At 40.4% G+C, this 22,757-nt stretch overlaps 1 protein-coding gene across 3 annotated transcripts in view; it reads right to left on the reverse strand.

The window, feature by feature from the left end:
* LOC133538673 (MICAL-like protein 2) overlaps window positions 1–22,757 on the reverse strand; it is a 60,481-nt gene that overhangs the window by 19,920 nt on the left and 17,804 nt on the right. Inside the window, exons 3-11 of one of the 3 annotated variants that reach the window (XM_061880365.1) lie at window positions 15,719–15,860; window positions 15,478–15,650; window positions 15,272–15,399; window positions 5,005–6,010; window positions 4,526–4,821; window positions 4,233–4,438; window positions 2,357–2,423; window positions 488–627; window positions 307–365 (exon numbers count right to left, since the gene is read on the reverse strand). In XM_061880365.1, coding sequence (XP_061736349.1) covers window positions 307–365; window positions 488–627; window positions 2,357–2,423; window positions 4,233–4,438; window positions 4,526–4,821; window positions 5,005–6,010; window positions 15,272–15,399; window positions 15,478–15,650; window positions 15,719–15,860 — 2,217 coding nt within the window. Of the gene's footprint in view, window positions 1–306; window positions 366–487; window positions 628–2,356; window positions 2,424–4,232; window positions 4,439–4,525; window positions 6,011–15,271; window positions 15,400–15,477; window positions 15,651–15,718; window positions 15,861–22,757 lie in introns of all 3 variants that reach the window. The other 2 variants (XM_061880367.1, XM_061880364.1) reach the window with 2 other exon arrangements.

Here is a 22,757-nt window from a genome sequence, read left to right on the forward strand (position 1 = left end):
TTCTCCTCCATTTGAAAATGCGGACGTTATCAGCACCACTGTCTAATTCCAATCAATGCAAGTCATCAGAATCAGGTAATACACCAACTTATATTCTTGTCTTCATGAAAGAAAGGAATCTATGTGTGTTAAACATGCTTGTATTATCATTAAACACCATTAACTTGTTAACAAAAATGTCTCTTTCATAAATAAATAAATATAAATTATAAATAGGAATGAGGTAGATCTCCTCGAGTTGGTCAATTGAAAAGTAGCTCGCCTGCAGAAAAAGTGTGAGCGCCCCTGCTCTAAAATATACTGTACCTTTAAGAAGTTTGACTCTGATGGTGTTTTTCTGGGCTTACTTTCGTCGTTACGGAAGCCTGAGAACGACAGAGAGAAAAAAGTGATTATGAATACTAAAAAAAGGCAAAAATAATGCATTTCTAGCTGAATAATCTCAAGATACAGCTTGTTCTTTCGACTGTGAAAGTGCAGCGAATACCTTGTGATGACGGGACGGTGACAGATATGCCGGTAGGTTTAGCGGGATCCACCAATGGTTTTAAAGACACTTGGGTTGACGGCGAGTTTGCAGTTTTGTCCGTCTGCAGTCTCGCAGAGGACTGGGATGAGTCAGCAGCTCTGTATCAACAGACAGAAAGACAACTTTCAAAAGGGGAACTGCACTTTTTTTGACAATTTTACCTATCATTCACAATTATTATAACAAACAAGAACACATGTGTTTGTTTTTTAATTAGGATTTTAAACATGATAAAAAAAATCCTTGGAAGATCCAGCTGATGGGAGTCACCGTTGTTGCCTTCAAAGCCCTCATCAACATTTTGTATATACACTGCAAGTTTAGTAACAGACATGTTCAGAACAATATGTCAAGTGTTCAATATATACCGTGATTTTATCAACACCGACTTCTTCCGCACATTGATTTCTGATTCCATAACAGCACGCGTACAACTTCCTGTGTTTTCCTACTGACGGATACAAGACGCTTGAGTGTCTTCTAATCATGGCAGACTGAGTACCAAACAAAGAAGACGACTATTTTTGGACAAATGAGGATTTACAACCTTATATTTTTGAAGCTGAATGAACGAAGGAATAACTACCGCTTATAGAAGCGAGCACGAACAAGAGGGTGAAGCGTTGGAGCAGACAGAAGCCGAGAGAGCGAGGTGAAATTGATTCCAAGCTGCAAATGTAGAAATTGGATACAAGCTATTTCGACATAAATGGAGTGCTTGGCCAAAATAAACCAGAAAATGTACCAAAGAAATAACTAACTGTCCATCGAGTGAGTCACACTTTATATTGATCACAATACATGCAGCACGTCGAGTATATCATGAGAGACAGCAACCGCTAGCTAACAGTGTAAAAACACAAAATGTGGGCTAATACTTTACAGATACTGTAATATGATAGTTTTTGATGTTTATGTTTTTCACTATCGCATTGTGTTGTGCATTACAAACTTAAACGCGTTTTGTGTTGACGTAGAAGCTAGCTTATCTCTTGCTGTAGTTAGCTTTTACGGCTAATAGCGAAGAACACCGATGTGTTACTACGCTAGAAAGAGAGTTCCTCAGTGTTCGCTCTTACAATAACAATGTCGCTACAGTTTTGTTATTATACTGTTTAGGGAATGTAAATAAAGTATCGGTGACGGTTTTTGAATGCATTGTTAAGGTGATTTAGCAGTGGAATTTATTGCTCCCATGAGCTGCATTGCTAGCTACCTCGAAGATTATTTTTACATATTAGAATCCAAATTTAAAAAAAAAAAAGTTTTCTTTTCTAGTCTCATAATGATTGTGAAGGATAAGAAAAATAAATAAAGTCTGGTTTTCCGTTACACTTTTTTTATATGCACATCGGATTTCTTTTCATCAATGAGTGTTGAAAAAGGGCTTATTCCCTCCGTGACCCCCGGAGGCAATAAGCGGTAGGAAATGGATGGATGGATGGGTGTTGATAAACAAAAATATGATTGGTTTATTTACATTTTATCTTAAAATGCAAAGAAGAACATTTTAAAAATAGGTGTTTTTTTGGTGTTGAAGAGCAACTACAACTAAAAAAACAATTTGATTTTCATTTTATATTTCATATAATAAAAATGTAAATCCCCAGTCAACTGAAACAGAAACACACACCAAAGCGGATGTTTGTATTTTTTCCATTGGTAGACACTGGAAGTTATTATTTTCAAAGTAAAAGTGGGGATACTACGGAACCCGCCTGTGACTCTGTCTACAATGTACAATTATTTTGGACATTGCAAACAAAAACTGACATCTACATAAATCTCGATGTAAGGTTTGACTTCTTGGTTGAGGTAAAGTCTTACTTTGCATCTTTGGAGACAGGTTTAAGCATGGCTCTCCAATCTGTGGGCGTCTCCTTCTCTGCTGATGCTGGGAACAAACAAACACATCGATGTTAACAATGAGAAACGGCTGTTGTGGAGATTTCAGCATTTGACCAATCCATCTTAAAAAAATAGATATATGTAGCTTTTTTTTGTAATGTCCAAAGAAAATATGCTTTGAAAAATATCCATCAGCAGGATGTCAAATGCATGCCAAAGCAAAAGATGGCACTATCACCTTAAACCAGGGGTGCCCACACTTTTTCTGCAGGCGAGCTACTTTTCAATTGACCAACTCGAGGGGATCTACCTCCTTTATATATATCATTTATATTTATTTATTTATGAAAGAGATATTTTTGTAAACAAGTTAAATGTGTTTAATGATAATACAAGCATGTGTAACACATATAGATGTCTTTCTTTCACGAAGACAAGAATATAAGTTGGTGTATTACCTGATTCTGATGACTTGCATTGATTGGAATCAGACAGTAATGATGATAACGCCCACATTTTCAAATGGAGGAGAAAAAAAGTTGTCCTTTCTGTACAATACCACATGAAAGTGGTTGGTTTTTGGCATCTAATTCATCCAGCTTCCATACACTTTACAAGAAAAACATTGGCGGCAAATTCCGTAGCTTGCTTGATTGACATTCACGGCACCCGAGGGTCTTGTGAGATGACGCTGGCTGCTGCCAGTTCATTATTATGAAAAAATGACCGAGAAGAAGGCGAGAAACACTTTTTATTTCAACAGACTTTCGCGCCGTCCCTTCCGTCAAAACTCTAAAGGCCGACTGCACATTTCCTATCTTCACAATAAAAGCCCTGCTTCATGCTGCCTGCGCTAACAAAATAAGAGTCTCGGAAAGCTTTCTGAGGGATCGCTTGTGCACGCCAGTTTTCCGAGACTCTGTATTTTGTTAGCGTGGGCCGCAAATTCAAGGTCTCAGGGGCTGGACTTCAAAATGTGGATGTTTCTTTAGGAAAGTGCCTCCACAGGTTATATTCCTTTTTGAGATTGTGTTTATTTATTTACAATGTAAACACATCAGCTTTTCATATTGCACTGTCAAATTAATTTTTTCGGCCCTCGCTACTTGTTTCCTGCGTGTGCAGCTAGACAGATAGTTAAAAGCATGAATGAACCAGAAGCTTTGTTCATAATTGATGTTCCCTCTTTTGAATTATTTTTTCTTCCTCAGTTTTATCCCTTTATTGAGGTTTGAAAGACTGAAAATATAAACATTACAAAAGTATAACGTCCATTATGAAATTACATCAATAAAATAGAAGGTTTAGTGGTAATACACACAGCAAACATTGCACACATGTGGCTCAACACAAATAAACCTTAACTAAGGTGTAGCTTTTTCGCCCTCTGCTGGTCAAATTCAGTACTGCATATATGAGCAACCCTGTTTGAAATGGCTTCATCAAGCCTATTTGGGTGTTGTTTGGCAGGCCTCCAGTTGACTAGCCCTGCTCTACAGGCATGAGCGTGTGCACAAAACAGCCGCGTTTCACAGCCTCAATGAAAGCTTTTTAATTATTAGTAATTAAGAAAATGATAGACATTCAGAACATCCGTTTCTTTTTAACAACAAATAATAGTATAAACTAAAGTCAGGGATGTTGTAATATTGTTTGGTTAAAAACAACTAAAGCAGCCCCTTTTGGGAAAGGTTGACTAAAATGTGATCTGATAGTAAAGTTATTCCTGATTAATATAAAGTTCATAAAAGGCTAGATTTAAAATGTAAAAAGTAAATAAATAATGTCAAATCTTGCCATAAAGAAAATATGTGTGTGTGTGTGTGTGTGTGTGTGCACATGACCTTGGTCTAACCTGAAGTTGTGGGTGCTTTATTAGGTTTGGAGCCTCTGTCTGGAGTTTTGTCTCTTGGCTGGCTGCTGCTGACTGGGGGGGGGGGGCTCCCCTCTGAAGGTGGAGGCTGCAGGTCGGCCAGGATGGACGGGTTGATTTTGAGCCTGAGCCTCATCTTCCCTCTGACCCCTTCTGTGGGCTTCTTGACTTCCTGGACCTGAGAAGTTCTAAAGCAGAGGTGATGACGAAGGATGACTTTAAGGAAGTACTCAACAGTATGTGCTTACTAGGATGTGTGTGTTGGGTGTTCTTACACATCCGTTCGCTTGGGGAGCTCAGACTTTGGTGTCGGCTTACTGTTCTTGGAGTTTTCCTCCTTTGAGACTTTCTTAGGGTTCTGTGCAAGCTCGGTTTTACCATTGTTGTTGTTTTCCACCTTTGAGATTTTCTTATAGGTTTCTGCAAGCTCTGTTTTACCATTGTTCTTTTTTTCCACCTTTGACACTTTCTTAGAGGTTTCTGCACGCTCTGTTTTACCATTGTTTTCCACCTTTGAAATTTTCTTATAGGTTTCTGCAAGCTCTGTTTTACCATTGTCGTTGTTTTCCACCTTTGAGACTTTCTTAGAGGTTTCTGCAAGCTCTGTTTTACTATTGTTGTTGTAGTTTTCCTCCAATGAAACTTTCTTAGGGTTCAGTGCAAGTTCTGTTTTACCATTGTTGTTGTTTTCCACCTTTGTGACTTTCTTAGGGGTTTCTGCAAGTTCTGTTTTACCATTGTTGTTGTTTTCCACCTTTGAGATTTTCTTATAAGTTTCTGCAAGCTCTGTTTTACTATTGTTGCTGTAGTTTTCCTCCAATGAAACTTTCTTAGGGTTCAGTGCAAGTTCTGTTTTACCATTGTTGTTGTTTTCCACCTTTGAGATTTTCTTATAAGTTTCTGCAAGCTCTGTTTTACTATTGTTGCTGTAGTTTTCCTCCAATGAAACTTTCTTAGGGTTCAGTGCAAGTTCTGTTTTACCATTGTTGTTGTTTTCCACCTTTGAGATTTTCTTATAAGTTTCTGCAAGCTCTGTTTTACCATTGTTGTTGTTTTCCACCTTTGATATTTTCTTATAGGTTTCTGCAAGCTCTGTTTTACCATTGTTGTTTTCCACCTTTGAGACTTTCTTAGAGGTTTCTGCGAGCTCTGTTTTACTATTGTTGTTGTTTTTTTCCACCTTGAAGACTTTATTCAAGGTTTCTGCCAGCTCTGTTTTACTATTGTTGTTTTCCACCTTTGAGACGTTTTTAGAGGTTTCTGTAGGCTTTGTTTTACTGCTTTTGTCATCGCCGGCCTTCTTTGCTGTTTCTTCCTTCACCTCGGCCTGACTTTTAGCTCCAAGAGCATTTGTGCCTCCTTTTGTTTCCTGAACAGGATGAGTAGACTTTGCCCCTCTTGGAGGGTCTACAATCATGGATACAGTTTTTTTATCCGCACTTTCTGCCTGAAAGAAGGCAAGCTTGGACTGCAGGGTCTTGGCCGCTGTGGTAGAACTACGAGGTGCCGCCACGGGCCGGGTGCTGATGGGCTCGGGTGTAATGACGGTAGATGAGGGTTTGGAGACAGGACCCTTACTCTCTTTAGTGGGCGTGGTGTTACTTGACGAAGGAGTTGAAGACGGGAAGGAGATGCTTAAAGGAGCGCTTGGTTTCTGGGCCGCGGGGGTCACTGTGTTGTCTTTCGTGAGGTCTGCTGGAGGAGTGACTCCGGAGGGAACATTTCTTAGAAGTGTGCTTGTGTTTGGAAGACCCAGTGACCTAAAACAAACATGTTGGTATAAGTTTAAGCATACAATCACACTACAATATTATAACTGAATTTAGTGGATTACAAAACAAAAGCTGTATCAAAAAAGACAAAGTTAAAATTGACCCACAGAGCTTACTGTAAGAACCCATAATGCGCTAGATTTGCCAGAGGAATATATTTATTTTTGACAAACTACAGTCTAAAATGTCAAATGTGAAAACAAAATATTTGAGTTAACATAATCTAATGCAGTGGTTCTCCAATGGGGGTACTTGAAGGTATGCCAAGGGGTACGTGAGATTTTTTTTTAATATTCTAAAAATAGCAACAATTCAATAATCCTTTATAAACATATTTATTGAATAATACTTCAACAAAATATGCATGTAAGTTCATAAACTGTGAAAAGAAATGCAACAATGCAATATTCAGTGTTGACAGCGAGATTTTTTTGTGGACATGTTCCATAAATATTGATGTTAAATATTTATTTTTTGGTGAAGAAATGTTTAGAATGAAGTTCATGAATCCAGATGGATCTCTATTACAATCCCCAAAGAGGGCTCTTTAAGTTGTTGATTACTTCTATGTGTAGAAATTTTGATTTAGAATTGAATCACTTCTTTATTTTTCAACAAATTTTTTGTTATTTTTATATAGTTTTTTTCCAAATAGTTCAAGAAAGACCACTACAAATGAGCAATATTTTGCACTTTTATACAATTTAATAAATCAGAAACTGATGACATAGTGCTGTATTTTACTTCTTTATCTCTTTTTTTTCTGAACGGGACTCTCGCTGCTGTGTTGGATCCGCTTTGGACTGGACTCTCGCGACTATGTTGGATCCATTATGGATTGAACTCTCACAGTATCATGTTAGACCCGCTCGACATCCATTGCTTTCCTCCTCTCCAAGGTTCTCATAGTCATTGTCACCGACGTCCCACTGGGTGTGAGTTTTCCTTGCCCTTATGTGGGCCTACCGAGGATGTCGTAGTGGTTTGTGCAGCCCTTTGAGACACTAGTGATTTAGGGCTATATAAGTAAACATTGATTGATTGATTGATTTTTTTCAACCAAAAATACTTTGTTTTGATTAGTGGGTACTTGAATTAAAAAAATGTTCACAGGGGGTCCATCACTGAAAAAAGGTTGAGAACCAGCGGTCTAATGCAATCCTTCATGTTAAGATTTCCATTTGTACTTCTGGTATATCATTCATACTTTCCACCAGATGGCGCTGCTTATTTCCAATTAAAGCATGCAGGAAAATGCCCTTTTGTTTTTTTCCCAATGGTGACTTGCGACTGAAACTAAAAGTGTGTGTCCTTATCAACTTTTACAACGGTGTGTGCAATAAAATAAAAAAAAGTGTGTGTTATAAAAATGGCATTTTTTTTTAATAGTTTTCTTATCATAAAACAATAAAATACTAAAAAAAAGTATTTGATATGTCTATTACAGGCTATACAAGTTTTAAAAAGTTGACTCATTTAAGGTGATAAAAATATGTAATTTCACAGCGTTTAGTTTCTTTAGAACACTGACATTTTTTGCTGTTTCTTCAGAACAAATGTGTAAATTAGTTTGAAGGATCTGTTAACTTAATGGTTAATAGAGTAGCACAAATACATTTTACTTGATATTGTTATTGTTAATATTAATAATAACATTATTATTAGTTGTTTGAGCAGCATTTTTGGTGCAAAAGTGTTCACTTAAAGCAGGGGTCGGGAACCTTTTTGGCTGAGAGAGCCATGAAAGCCAAATATTTCAAAATGTATTTCCGTGAGAGCCATATCATCTTATTTAACACTGAATACAACTAAATGTGTGCATTTTTAAGTAAGACCAACATTTTTTGAGTATAATAAGTCTCTTATTCTTTTTAATAACATTGTTATGCTGAAGCTAACCAATAATGTTGATCATGTTTTTGTTTGGCCATGTGCTGTTTGTCCTTTGGACTCTTTAAGTTCCTGTTTTTTTCCACTCCCTTGTCTGGTTTCTTTGGTTACTCATTTTGTCCACCTGTCTCTGGTGGACAAAACGCCCGCTCACCTGCTTCCCGAGCACTAATCAGAGGCAGTATTTAAGCTTGTCTTTGCCAGTCAGTCGCCCTGTGCTGACTTGTTTCATGCCTTGCCATAGTTTCGTGCTTCATGCCATGCCAAGTAAGTTTTGTTTGATTTACGTTCTTAGTCTGTTTATGCGTTAGCTTTATTCTTTAGCCCAAGTTGTGCCTCCGCTGTGAGCGATTTTTGTTTGTATATTTTTTTAGTTAAAATTAAATCATGTTTTTACCTAAATGCCATGTCCGGAGTAGTCCGTCTGCCTTCCTGGGAGAACGACCCCGCAGTAAGCTGCAACCCCCCAATCGTGACATACAATACTTCTTACCATTAATGCGACTTCTTGAACGGGTGCGGTAGAAAACGGATGGATGGATATAAATGCATGAGAATGTTTTATATTTTGCACGTTCTTTTTAGCACTGTGATTACCAGCGAAATTATTCATAATTATCGTGTTAAGCAATGTCAGCTAAGATTTATCTGAGAGCCAGAGGCAGTCATCAAAAGAGCCACATCTGGCTCTCGAGCCATAGGTTCCCTACCCCTGACTTAAAGTAAAACTTATTTGTTTTACATACATGTAACACACAAAAAAAACTAACTATTTTTTTTATATTTTTATCATACATCTGCCATTTGTTTTCTTTTTTTGTAGGATTTTGGTCCATGTACATCGCGGCCATCTGTTTTTCCGGCATAGCTCGGTTGGTAGAGCGGCCGTGTCAGCAACTTGAGGGTTGCAGGTTCGATTCCTGCTTCCGCCATCCTAGTCACTGCCGTTGTGTCCTTGGGCAAGACACTTTACCCACCTGCTCCCAGTGCCACCCACACTGGTTTAAATGTAACTTAGACATTGGGTTTCACTATGTAAAAGCGCTTTGAGTCACTAGAGAAAAGCGCTATATAAATATAATTCACTTCACTTTTAACATAAAAATCCACTTTTCCCGTTTTTTGGTTTGATAATAAAAAACAAAAAACAGAAAACGGATCGTTATTCATTATTTGTGATCTGTATAATAAATGTGTTTGAAAGTCCATCCATCCATCCATTTTCTACCGCTTATTCCCTTTTGGGGTCGCGGGGGGCGCTGGCGCCTATCTCAGCTACAATTGGGCGGAAGGCGGGGTACACCCTGGACAAGTCGCCACCTCATCACAGGGCCAACACAGATAGACAGACAACATTCACACACTAGGGACCATTTAGTGTTGCCAATCAACCTATCCCCAGGTGCATGTCTTTGGAAGTGGGAGGAAGCCGGAGTACCCGGAGGGAACCCACGCAGTCACGGGGAGAACATGCAAACTCCACACAGAAAGATCCCGAGCCTGGATTTGAACCCAGGACTGCAGGAACTTCGTATTGTGAGGCAGACGCACTAACCCCTCTGCCACCGTGAAGCCGTGTTTGAAAGTCGAAAATAGGAATTAAAACAACTAGTGGAAATCTATTTTCTGGATTGCACATGCGCTGTCTCTCTTTTCAGGATCCTGGTCTGTGAGTGACCCAGAACAACAACAAATGAAGAAGACAAAGAACAGGGAAAGTGTCATCAAAACAAGTTTGTCGCGGCCAAGAGTTCCCTTCTATGTTTTAATGTTCAGAGAAATGGAAGGTGACACATTTGGTTCTCTATTGAGCAGGCAAACAGGTCTGTGCACATCGCTTTACTTCTTCTATTGTTGTTTCGGGTCACTCACAGAAAGCATATGAAAAGAGACACTGCACCCGCGCATTAAACCCATTTGTCCAAACATTGAACTGGAAATTGGTAGGACGTCACTGACGTCACATCCCGCCCAATAAATGCTACTGGTGGTCAAGCTAACTCTGTTTTCAAAGAGTACAAGGCACCACTTGGGCTTTTTCAAAGAAAAAATGCCCTTTGCTTGTGTTGTTTTCGAACCGTTAAAATCGTGCAAATGAAAAATGTTTCTTGTGAATTCCTGGAGAGGTTATCAAAAAGGTGTAAACGAGAAGAAAATAATGCAGCTCACACTCTATTCCAAGGGAGCAGAGCTGAAGGATTCATGAGTTTGCAGTGATCACTTGTTTAAAGGTTTGTTTAATATATTTTTTACATTTAAAGGTTTCCATCCATCCATCATCTTCCGCTTATCCGAGGTCGGGTCGCGGGGGCAACAGCCTAAGCAGGGAAACCCAGACTTCCCTCTCCCCAGCCACTTCGTCTAGCTCTTCCCGGGGGATCCCGAGGCGTTCCCAGGCCAGCCGGGAGACATAGTCTTCCCAACGTGTCCTGGGTCTTCCCCGTGGCCTCCTACCGGTTGGACGTGCCCTAAACACCTCCCTAGGGAGGCGTTCGGGTGGCATCCTGACCAGATGCCCGAACCACCTCATCTGGCTCCTCTCCATGTGGAGGAGCAGCGGCTTTACTTTGAGTTCCTCCCGGATGGCAGAGCTTCTCACCCTATCTCTAAGGGAGAGCCCCGCCACACGGCGGAGGAAACTCATTTGGGCCGCTTGTACCCGTGATCTTATCCTTTCGGTCATGACCCAAAGCTCATGACCATAGGTGAGGATGGGAACGTAGATCGACCGGTAAATTGAGAGCTTTGCCTTCCGGCTCAGCTCCTTCTTCACCACAACGGATCGTTACAACGTCCGCATTACTGAAGACGCCGCACCGATCCGATTTAAAGGTTTGTTTGATATATTTTTAACGTATGTTTTTTCCCATTTTAGTGGGAAATAATCTTGGTATTATTTGTATTTCTTAAACACATTTTTGCTCCGAGTGTTTTGAAAAGCACCGGGATCTTCAGCTCTCGCTGGATCGGTTCGCAGCCGAGTGTGAAGCGACCGGAATGAGAATCAGCACCTCCAAGTCCGAGTCCATGGTTCTCGCCCGGAAAAGGGTGGAGTGCCATCTCCGGGTTGGGGAGGAGACCCTGCCCCAAGTGGAGGAGTTCAAGTACCTAGGAGTCTTGTTCACGAGTGAGGGAAGAGTGGATCGTGAGATCGACAGGCGGATCGGTGCAGCGTCTTCAGTAATGCGGACGTTGTATCGATCCGTTGTGGTGAAGAAGGAGCTGAGCTGGAAGGCAAAGCTCTCAATTTACTGGTCGATCTACGTTCCCATCCTCACCTATGGTCATGAGCTTTGGGTCATGACCGAAAGGATAAGATCACGGGTACAAGCGGCCCAAATGAGTTTCCAGGGCTCTCCCTTAGAGATAGGGTGAGAAGCTCTGCCATCCGGGAGGAACTCAAAGTAAAGCCGCTGCTCCTTCACATCGAGAGGAGCCAGATGAGGTGGTTCGGGCATCTGGTCAGGATGCCACCCGAACGCCTCCCTAGGGAGGTGTTTAGGGCACGTCCAACCGGTAGGAGGCCACGGGGAAGACCCAGGACACGTTGGGAAGACTATGTCTCCCGGCTGGCCTGGGAACGCCTCGGGATCCCCCGGGAAGAGCTAGACGAAGTGGCTGGGGAGAGGGAAGTCTGGGCTTCCCTGCTTAGGCTGCTGCCCCCGCGACCCGACCTCGGATAAGCGGAAGATGATGGATGGATGGATGTTTTGAAAAGCACCAACTCGGCGAGTCTCGATCAAAGAAAGCAAATGTGAGCAAAACCTAGAAGAGTTATTAAGCGTTTACCAAAAGCAACAATCATAAATGAAGCTTTCAACATATACACAATGTTGACATCTGTAGTTCTATTTTGATAAAGACGGGGAAAAACACGCTACGCGTAAACGGTGCGTGCAACAGCAACAAACATTGCAGCTTAGACACAAAGTTAACTCATGAAATGCAACCTTGATGCCAATTTACTTGACTCAGCCACACACAAAGAAGTTGCAGACCTCCATACTTTTCTAAGTTTTCATCACTTTGGTTGTGTAGAATGGCGTCTGGAGCACAATAGTTCGATATGTCTGAGAATGCGACCGACGTAATACTTGATATCACTTGACAAATCTTTTTTTAATAAAATGTAGGGATCTATTTGAATTTTTGCTTTTATCTGCTTTTTCCAGGAAGATTTAAGCCTCTTTTGTACTTGCGCTGCTTGTTGTACAACAGCCATCTTAGCTTGGTCGACCAACCCGGCTTTTTCCACTTACGGGAAGAAGTCACGTGTCAGAATACCAGCTACTAGAGATGTCACATTATGGCTTTTTCCGATATTGTCCAACTCTTAATTACCGATTCCAATATCAACCGATACCGATGTATACAGTTGTGGAATTAACACATTATTATGCCTAATTTTGTTGTGATGCCCCGCTGGATGCATTAAACAATGTAACAAGGTTTTCCAAAATAAATCAACTCAAGTTATGGAAAAAAAATGCCAACATGGCACTGCTATATTTATTATTGAAGTCAAAAAGTGCATTATTTTTTTTCAACATGCCTCAAAACAGCAGCTTGAAATTTGGGACATGCTCTCCCTGAGAGAGCATGAGGAGATTGAGGTGGGCGGGGTTGGGGTGTATATTGTAGCGTCCCGGAAGAGTTAGTGCTGCAAGGGATTCTGGGTATTTGTTATGTTGTGTTTATGTTGTGTTACGGTGCGGATGTTCTCCCAAAATGTGTTTGTCATTCTTGTTTGGTGTGGGTTCACAGTGTAGCGCATATTTGTAACAGTGTTAAAGTTGTTTATACAGCCACCCTCAGTGTGACCTGTATGGCTGTTGAGTATGATTGCATTCACTTGTGTGTGTGAAAAGCCGTAGATATTATGTGTTTGGGCCGGCACGCAAAGGAAGTTCTTTTAAGGTTTATTGGCGCTCTGTACCTTTCCCTACGTCCGTGTACACAGAAGCGTTTTACAAAAAGTCATAAATTTTACTTTTTGAAACCGATACAGATTATTTTGAAACAGATACTGATAATTTTAGAGAGTACATTTTAAAGCATTTATCGGCCGATAATATTGGCAGTTCGTTATTATCAGACATCCGTACCAGCTATAGAAAAAATTGTTTCCCACTCGTAGTTTTAATTCCCAATTTTGATTTTCAAACACATTATTACATTGGGATAGCAGATGGATAACGGACAGCGATCTGTTTTCTGTTTTTATAAAAGCAAAGAAAAAAACGGGAAAATAGATTTTTATGTCAAACTATTTTTCTATTGGAAACAAAAAACAAATGGCCGCAATGAACAGGGTCAGTGTACCTCCCGTTCATTCGATTCGATTTGGAATTCTGAAATGCAAATTAAAAAATTCAATTAGGGTTGTTTTTTTATTTTTATTGCATATGGCAGATTTTAAGACATACAAAAAATGGTCAATTTTCATTAAAATATTCCCACAAAATTGGATTTTGTGTTATTTTCCTTAAATGAATACATTTTTTCCAGATAAGCACCAAAATCAAATATATGTTCATCCAAAATGCACAATGTCTGGTTATCTGTGTGATGACAAATTGAACCAGAAGCAGTATTTTAGCTTTTCCTTTGCGTTTAGCATGTTTTTAGCATAACGGTAACATCTTTGTTCAGCAGGAGTCCTATTGTCGTTTTAAAAAAAGTCTCATTAAATACTTGTCCAACTTTTGTTTAAGAAATAAAAAAAGAAAAAATGTCCCGAAATATTTGTTTTTTGATTTGTATTTAAGAATTAGAAATAGAATGAACGGAAGGAAGGTACTGCTTCCGAATCAATTTGTCATCACACATAACCACGCATGTTTGCATTTCGGATGAACATATATTCGATATTTGTGTTTATCTGGAAAAATAAAAATCCATAAAAGGAAAACAGCACAAAATCCCATTTGATGGCAATATCCTAATGAAAATCAACCCTTTTTTGTTTGTTTTAAAATTTGCCATGCATAACAAAAATAAAAAAACAGCCTTAATTAGGGCCCGCATGACCAAAGGACTTATTGTTTTTCGTGCGTTTTATTATTCTTTATTTATTATTATTCCGATGCCTCTTTGAACTGTAATGCTTCGAAACTCACCAAATTTCACACACTCATCAGAACTGGCGAAAATGACCATCTAATAGAAAAACCAAACCCCAAAAATCAAAAATGCGCTCTAGCACCCCCTAGGAAAAACAAAAAACAGACTGCTTGGAACTTCCGTTAGGAATGTTGTAGAGACATGAAACAAAAACCTGACTTAGACCTACATTTCCCAATTTAAACTTCTATAGCAAAAATCAACAGGAAGTTGGCAAAAACCCCTTCAAAGCAAAATTTTCGCAAAAAATGCTATTTTTGCCTCTTTGAGTTGTAATTTGACCCCTCTTAAGATGCTTCAAAACTCACCAAACTTGGCACACACATCAGGACTGGCAAAAATTGCGATATAATGAAAAAACCAAACCCCAAAACTCAAAAATAATATGAATAAAACACAGAAAAAACTGCTCCTAGGAAGAAAACACAGACAAAACTGCTTGTAACTTCCCGTAGGAATGTCGGAAAGACATGAAACAAAAACCTCCATGTAGGTCTCACTTAGACCTACATTTTAATGATCAACATCCTTCAGCAAAAATCAACAGGAATTTAAAAATTACCCCTTCAAAATAAAAGTTTTGTAAACGCCCGTCACCTTTTTCAAACGTTATCTCCTCTGAGTGCGTTTGTCGTTTCAAATTCAAACTCGCACAGGAGAGTTTGAACCCTTTTAATTAAAAGTTATCGAAAGAGTTTTGATTACTGCTCCGGTTTGGATTTTACGCACCATCAAAAAAACCTGCGCAAATTTTCCTAAAAAACGTCATTTTTGCCTCTTTGAGCTGTAATTTGACCCCCTTAAAATGCTTCAAGGTGCAAGTTAAAGCACTACTATGCAAAGCGAAAGCCATTTATCAACAACATCCAGAAAAAACGATCTGTAATTTAACCCCTTAACATGCTTCAGGACTGGCGAAAATTGCCATCTAATAAAAAACCAAACCCCAAAAATCAGAAGTAAGCTCTAGCGCCCCCTAAGAAAAAACACAGACAAAACTGCTTATAAATTCTGTTAGGAATGTCGTAGAGACATGAATAAAAAACTTCTATGTAGGTCCAGGGCTTGAGTCTCGGCGGCAGCAGCCAAAGGCGGGCCCGACCAACGCTGCTTGCAGCTTTAATTTTGTTTTTGAATTTGCGTTTCAGAATTTGAAACAGAGTGAACGGAAGGTACACGGTCCGTCCAGAGACCAATTTCATCCTTATATCAAACATTTACAATATTTAGTCTTACTTTGCACAGTTCCTGTGATAGAGCTTCCCGTCCACTAGATGTCGCTGCACCAGGTGAACGTGCTGCTTGCAGGACACACACTTGTTACTCAGGGTTCCAACCTGATGGGATTCCTCTGCTGGAAACTCCTAAAAGAGAAGAGAAATGCTTGTAATTCAGTATTTTATTTACAGTTTGTAGACATTTTAAGCTGCTTTTACGCGCACATTGTTTCTTGTTTCTCTCGGGCGAGGAAGAGGCTGTGTGGCAGCAAAAGAAGGTGGAGGGTTATTTTCCTTAGACGGCCGGAACACTTTGGAGACCACTGCCTGGTTTTTCTTCCCGGCCGGCCCGTCAGCGGGTACCTCGGCAGGTCGCTTTACGGCGCCTACACCTCCAACTGCAAACAAACGACGATAATGATGAGGATGACGAGACAAGGAGAGAGAGAGCGGCGGTGACACTCACTTGGAGAGCGTCCATGAAAGTAGTTATAGTACTGGGAGACGTAGGTGAGGATGCTGAGGCGGTCCGGGACTTTGAGAGCCACCATATCTTCTGCATCCAAGAGTGCAGGGATTCCAAGCTGCTCCTCTGCAACTTTAAACGCCTAAAGTGTCACAGGAATAATTCACATGTAGAAGTAAATCATTCTGCATGTTTGAGGGATTAAAACAGAACACCAATCATTTATGAGCTGTAGAAACCGATAAGTTAAAGGGGAACATTATCAGCAGACCTATGTAAGCGTCAATATATACCTTGATGGTGCAGAAAAAAGACCATATATTTTTTAACCGATTTTCGAACTCTAAATAGGTGAATTTAGGCGAACTAAACGCCTTTCTGTTTATCGCTCTGTGGCGATGACGTCAGAACGTGACGTCACCGAGGTAATACAGCCGCCATTTACATTTTCAACACATTGCAAACACCGGATCTCAGCTCTGTTATATTCCGTTTTTTCGACTATTTTTTGGAACCTTGGAGACATCATGCCTCGTCGGTGTGTTGTCGGAGGGTGTAACACAGGGGTGCCCACACTTTTTCTGCAGGCGAGCTACTTTTCAATTGACCAACTCGAGGGGATCTACCTCATTTATATATATCATTTATATTTATTTATTTATGAAAGAGACATTTTTGTAAACAAGTTAAATGTGTTTAATGATAATACAAGCATGTGTAACACATATAGATGTCTTTCTTTCACAAAGACAAGAATATAAGTTGGTGTATTACCTGATTCTGATGACTTGCATTGATTGGAATCAGACAGTAATGATGATAACGCCCACATTTTCAAATGGAGGAGAAAAAAAGTTGTCCTTTCTGTACAATACCACATGAAAGTGGTTGCTTTTTGGCATCTAATTCATCCAGCTTCCATACACTTTACAAGAAAAACATTGGCGGCAAATTCCGTAGCTTGCTTGATTGACATTCACGGCACCCGAGGGTCTTGTGAGATGACGCTGGCTGCTGCCAGTTCATTATTATGAAAAAATGACAGAGAGGAAGGCGAGAAACACTTTTTATTTCAACAGACTTTCGCGCCGTCCCTTCCGTCAAAACTCTAAAGGCCGACTGCACAAATACAGAGTCTCGGAAAACTGGCGTGCACAAGCGATCCCTCAGAAAGCTGGCGTGCACATCACTTGTGCACGCCAGCTTTCTGAGACTCTTATTTTGTTAGCGCAGGCAGCATGAAGCAAGGCTTTTATTGTGAAGATAGGAAATGTGCAGTCGGCCTTTAGAGTTTTGACGGAAGGTACGGCGCGAGAGTCTGTTGAAATAAAAAGTGTTTCTCGCCTTCCTCTCGGTCATATTTTCATAATAATGATCTTGCAGCAGCCAGCGTCATCTCACAAGACCCTCCGGTACCGTGAATGTCATTTAAGTGACGTCTTGGTGAAGATTGATGATCACTAATTTTTAAGTCTATTTTTTTTAAAAGCCTGGCTGGAGATCGACTGACACACCCCCCGCGGTCGACTGGTAGCTCGCGATCGACGTAATGGGCACCCCTGGTGTAACAACACTAACAGGGAGGGATTCAAGTTGCACCACTGGCCCGAAGATGCGAAAGTGGCAAGACATCTTCCACCAGACCCCCATTGAATGTGCTGGAGTGTCTGCACATTTTACCGGCGATGACAGACATGGCACAGAGATGTATGGATATATGGATGCATTTGCAGCGATAAAGTCAACAAAATCACAAAGGTGAGTTTTGTTGATGTTGTTGACTTATGTGCTAATCAGACATATTTGGTTGCGGCGTGACTGCCAGCTAATCGATGCTAACATGCTACGTTAATCGACTGTGGTGCTGAAGCAGACATGGCACAGAGATGTATGGATAACCTGCAGATGCATTTGCAACTATATTATGTTTCCTTCCATCCACATTTACTGCGAAAAAACACTTACCAATCAAAGGATTTAAGTTGCTCCAGTGTCACAAGATCCGAAAGTCCTGATCGTTTGGTCCACACATTTTACCGGCGATGCTAACGCAGCTATTCGGCCATGCTATGGCTATGAATAGTGTCAATAGCTATTCGCTCAATAGCTTCAGTTTCTTCTTCAATACTTTCATACTCCAACCATCCGTTTCAAAACATGCGTAATCTGTTGAATCGCTTAAGCCGCTGAAATCCGAGTCTGAATCCGAGCTAATGTCGCTATATCTTGCTGTGCTATTCGCCATTGTTTGTTTACATTGGCAGCACTGTATGACGTCACAGGGAAATGAACAGTGTCTTCGCTGAGAGCGAAAAAAAGGCACTTTAAAGCTTTCTAATGGATATTCCAGGACCGGTAAAATTTTGAAAAAAACTTCAAAAAATACAACAAGCCACTGGGAACTGATTTTTATTGTTTTTAACCCTTTTGAAATCGTGATAATGTTCCCCTTTAATTGTGCGGGATGGAACTTTCACTACTTGCAGCCATTACGCAATCAACAGGAGAAAATGGTGTCAATCCCACAGTCCGATGATAAAAATCCAGGAAGAAAATTGAAGAATGCCCGTAAGGAGTTGCAGTCTTTTACCTCTACTTATCTCCATTTACGTTGTTCAATTTTCTAATACAAAGCATCAACTTCAATCTGTCAGTAGACTTGTAAGCACAAAAAACTCGATCTTGGCTGTCGGGGAGAAGACACAGTCAAAGTGGAGGCACATAAATAAGACGGGGCATCCTGAAGAGACGGTCAGAAAGCGGCTTAAAGATGCTCTATGTGCAAAAAATAAAATTAAATAAAAAAATTACAAAAAAAAAAAAAATTTTTTTTTTTAATAACATTTCAAAATACAATAATATACTAATAAAAATAATAAAATGGCCCCTTTAAAAAGGGTTGTATTTATTAAATTTTTTCAACATTTATAACACTTTCTTGTGGTTTACATAATATGTAATGGTGGTTGTTTGGTCAAAACGTTGCATAGATTTATGTTTTCAAAGTAAAAGTGAAAGTACCAATGATTGTCACACACACACTAGGTGCGGCGAAATTATTATCTGCATTGGACCCATCACCCTTGATCACTCCTTGGGAGGTGAGAAGAGCAGTGAAAATAGCTGTGGCCACGCCCGGGAATCATTGTTGGTGATTCAACCCCCAATTCCAACCCTTGATGCCGAGTGCGAGGCAGGGAGGTAATGGGTCCCATTTTTATAGTCTTTGGTATGATTCGCCCGGGGTTTTACGGACCTTTTCCAAGCCGCTTTCTGACCGTCTTTTCAGGATGCGCCGTTTTGTGGCCAATCTTATTTACGTGCCTCCACTTCAACTCGGCCTTCTCCTCAAATGCATGTTTGAATTAAACTGACCCCAACCTGAACCAACCAATCCACCAGCCATGTTGAAGATGTTAGCGCTTCCATATGGAGTCTCCTGACAAATTTAAGTTCGTACCATAAGCTACTTTGTATTAGAAATGGCAACAGCGGAGGATGCATGTGCGTGTACGGGCCAGTCTGCCCCACAACAAGAGGATAGAGAAAAGGAAGGATCTCAACGTCAAACTACAAAAGCGGAGCTCTTCAGGTAAACCCCTACCATGTATGGAGATACAGTGGGGCAAAAAAGTATTTAGTCAGCCAGCGATGGTGCAAGTTCTCGCACTTAAAATGATGACAGAGGTCTGTAATTTTCATCATAGGTACACTTCAACTGTGAGAGACAGAATGGGAAAAGAAAAACCAGGAATTCACATTTTAGGAATTTTAAATAATTTATTTGTAAATTATGGTGGAAAATAAGTATTTGGTCAACCATTCAAAGCTCTCACTGATGGAAGGAGGTTTTGGCTGAAAATCTCACGATACATGGCCCCATTCATTCTTTCCTTAACACGGATCAATCGTCCTGTCCCCTTAGCAGAAAAACAGCCCCAAAGCATGATGTTTCCACCCCCATGCTTCACAGTAGGTATGGTGTTCTTGGGATGCAACTCAGTATTCTTCTTCCTCCAAACACGACGAGTTGAGTTTATACCAAAATGGATACATGGATGATACAGCAGAGGATTGGGAGAATGTCATGTGGTCGGATGAAACCAAAATAGAACTTTTTGGTATAAACTCAACTCGTCGTGTTTGGAGGAAGAAGAATACTGAGTTGCATCCCAAGAACACCACACCTACTGTGAAGCATGGGGGTGGAAACATCATGCTTTGGGGCTGTTTTCCTGCTAAGGGGACAGGACGATTGATCCGTGTTAAGGAAAGAATGAATGGGGCCATGTATCGTGAGATTTTGAGCCAAAACTTCTTTCCATCAGTGAGAACATTGAATGGTTGACCAAATACTTATTTTCCACCATAATTTACAAATAAATTATTTAAAATTCCTACAATGTGAATTTCTGGATTTTCTTTTCACATTCTGTCTCTCACAGTTGAAGTGTACCTATGATGAAAATTACAGACCTCTGTCATCATTTTAAGTGGGAAAACTTGCACAATCGCTGGCTGACTAAATACTTTTTCGCCCCACTGTATCTGCTGACATCAACAAGGGAGAAAAACATCACAAATAGGCTAAATTGAAGGAAGTATGAAGTAAGGCAAGATTGTTTTATAAATATATCAGCCATACCTCAATGATTGGATTTCAAATTTCCAGGACTTATACGGATCCCAAGTATACAAAACAGGGACTAATAGGTAAAAATAGTTAGTTTTGCATAATAGATCCCTTTTAAGTCGCCATTTACAAACTTAGGGTGCACTCACACTTGGTACTGTGTTTGGGCACAATGGACACCTAAAGTGGGGTTTGTGCAAGTGTTCTGATACTTACTCACGCATGGCACACTTTCATGGCCATGACATGCTTGGAAGAAGTGGACCTGAACCCAGCATGCTTGTAGACATGCCATATAGTTATTAATGATAACCCCCACTTTGCCTAATACAAATAGAAAGATTCAAGACTCAATTATTAACTCAAAGTTAATAATTGCTTACATGTTTGATTAATTGAAACTTGTATTAGTAGATTGCACAGTACAGTACATCCACCCATCCATCCATTTTCTACCGCTTATTCCCTTTTGGGGTCGCGGGGGGCGCTGGCGCCTATGTCAACTATAATCGGGCAGAAGGCAGGGTACACCCTGGACAAGTCGCCACCTCATCGCAGGGCCAACACAGATAGACAGACAACATTCACACACTAGGGACCATTTAGTGTTGCCAATCAACCTATCCCCAGGTGCATGTCTTTGGAAGTGGGAGGAAGCCGGAGTACCCGGAGGGAACCCACGCAGTCACGGGGAGAACATGCAAACTCCACACAGAAAGATCCCGAGCCTGGACTTGAACCCAGGACTGCAGGAACTTCGTATTGTGAGGCAGACGCACTAACCCCTCTGCCACCGTGAAGTACAGTACATATTGCGTACAATTGACCACTAAATGGTAACAGCCGAATACGTTTAAGTCAGGGTCCACGTTAACACTCAGCATCAAGGGTTGGAATTGGGGGTTAAATCACCAAAAATGATTCCCGGGCGCGGCACCGCTGCTGCCCACTGCTCCCCTCACCTCCCAGGGGGTGATAAGGGTGATGGGTCAAATGCAGAGAATCAATCAATCAATCAATGTTTATTTATATAGCCCCAAATCACAAATGTCTCAAAGGACTGCACAAATCATTACGACTACAACGTCCTCGGAAGAACCCACAAAAGGGCAAGGAAAACTCACACCCAGTGGGCAGGGAGAATTCACATTCAGTGGGACGCCAGCGACAATGCTGACTATGAGAAACCTTGGAGAGGACCTCAGATGTGGGCAACCCCCCCCCCTCTAGGGGACCGAAAGCAATGGATGTCGAGAGGGTCTAACATGATACTGTGAAAGTTCAATCCATAGTGGTTCCAACACAGCCGCGAGAGTTCAGTTCAAAGCGGATCCAAGACAGCAGCGAGAGTCCCGTCCACAGGAAACCATCTCAAGCGGAGGCGGATCAGCAGAATAATTTCGCCACACCAAGAGTGTGTGTGACAATCATTGGTACTTTAACTTTCATCAATTCCTGGTAATGTCATGTAACATGTTATGTAATTAGTACCGTCGCCCCTTCAAGCAAGTTTTGTTGATAGCCTCCACCGTGCTCTATGACTAAAAACAATCGACAAAGTCAGAAAAGTTGCAGAAATGCAGCAATGTATGATGAAGTGATGGCACATGTAAAAGGACTTCTGTTGTAAAGCAGCGTGAGTGCGGGCCCACGGGGACAAGTCATTGCAATGTGACTCATGGCAACCCACTGGCATATGCACATTGTTCTATTTCTTTCTATTTCCAACCCTGCAGCACAACCTACACCACGAAAAGTAGAAATATAGGTCAAAAGAGTTTTTGTTTTTTTTTACTAAAATACCTTTTTTTTGTCAATTAGTCCAAATTAGTCTGACATAGAAAGTGCCTGATAAGCAAAAAAATGTAACTTTTTTTTACTATTTAAAGATATTTCATCTAGGGCTGGGTGATATGGCCTTTTTTGAATATCTTGATATTTTTAGGCCATATCTCGATACACCATATATATCTCGATATTTTGCTTTGGCCTTGAATGAACACTTGATACATATAATCACAGCAGTATGATGATACTATGTGTCTACATTAAAAATTATTCTTCATACTGCATTATTATTAAAATATGCTTATTTTAAACTTTCATGCAGAGAAGGAAATCACAACTAAGTCAATTGACCAAAAGTGTATTTATTAAACAGTTATTAAGCAGTGGCACAAACTTTTATGTCATTTCAAAACAGAAAGTGCAAGATTGTTTGAGACATTTTACCAAAACAAGCTATTAGTGCACTTTGGTGCATGATGTCACTAAGATGACATATAATAAAACAACACTAAATTAAAGTGCACTTTTTGTACAGAACGCCACTACAATAGTTTAAAACAAATAAAGTGCACTTTTGTATATCAATATATCGCCAAGCCCTAATTTAATCCTGTTTAA

The sequence above is a fragment of the Nerophis ophidion genome, linkage group LG20 (assembly GCF_033978795.1).
Source record: "Nerophis ophidion isolate RoL-2023_Sa linkage group LG20, RoL_Noph_v1.0, whole genome shotgun sequence".
Lineage (NCBI taxonomy): Eukaryota > Metazoa > Chordata > Actinopteri > Syngnathiformes > Syngnathidae > Nerophis > Nerophis ophidion.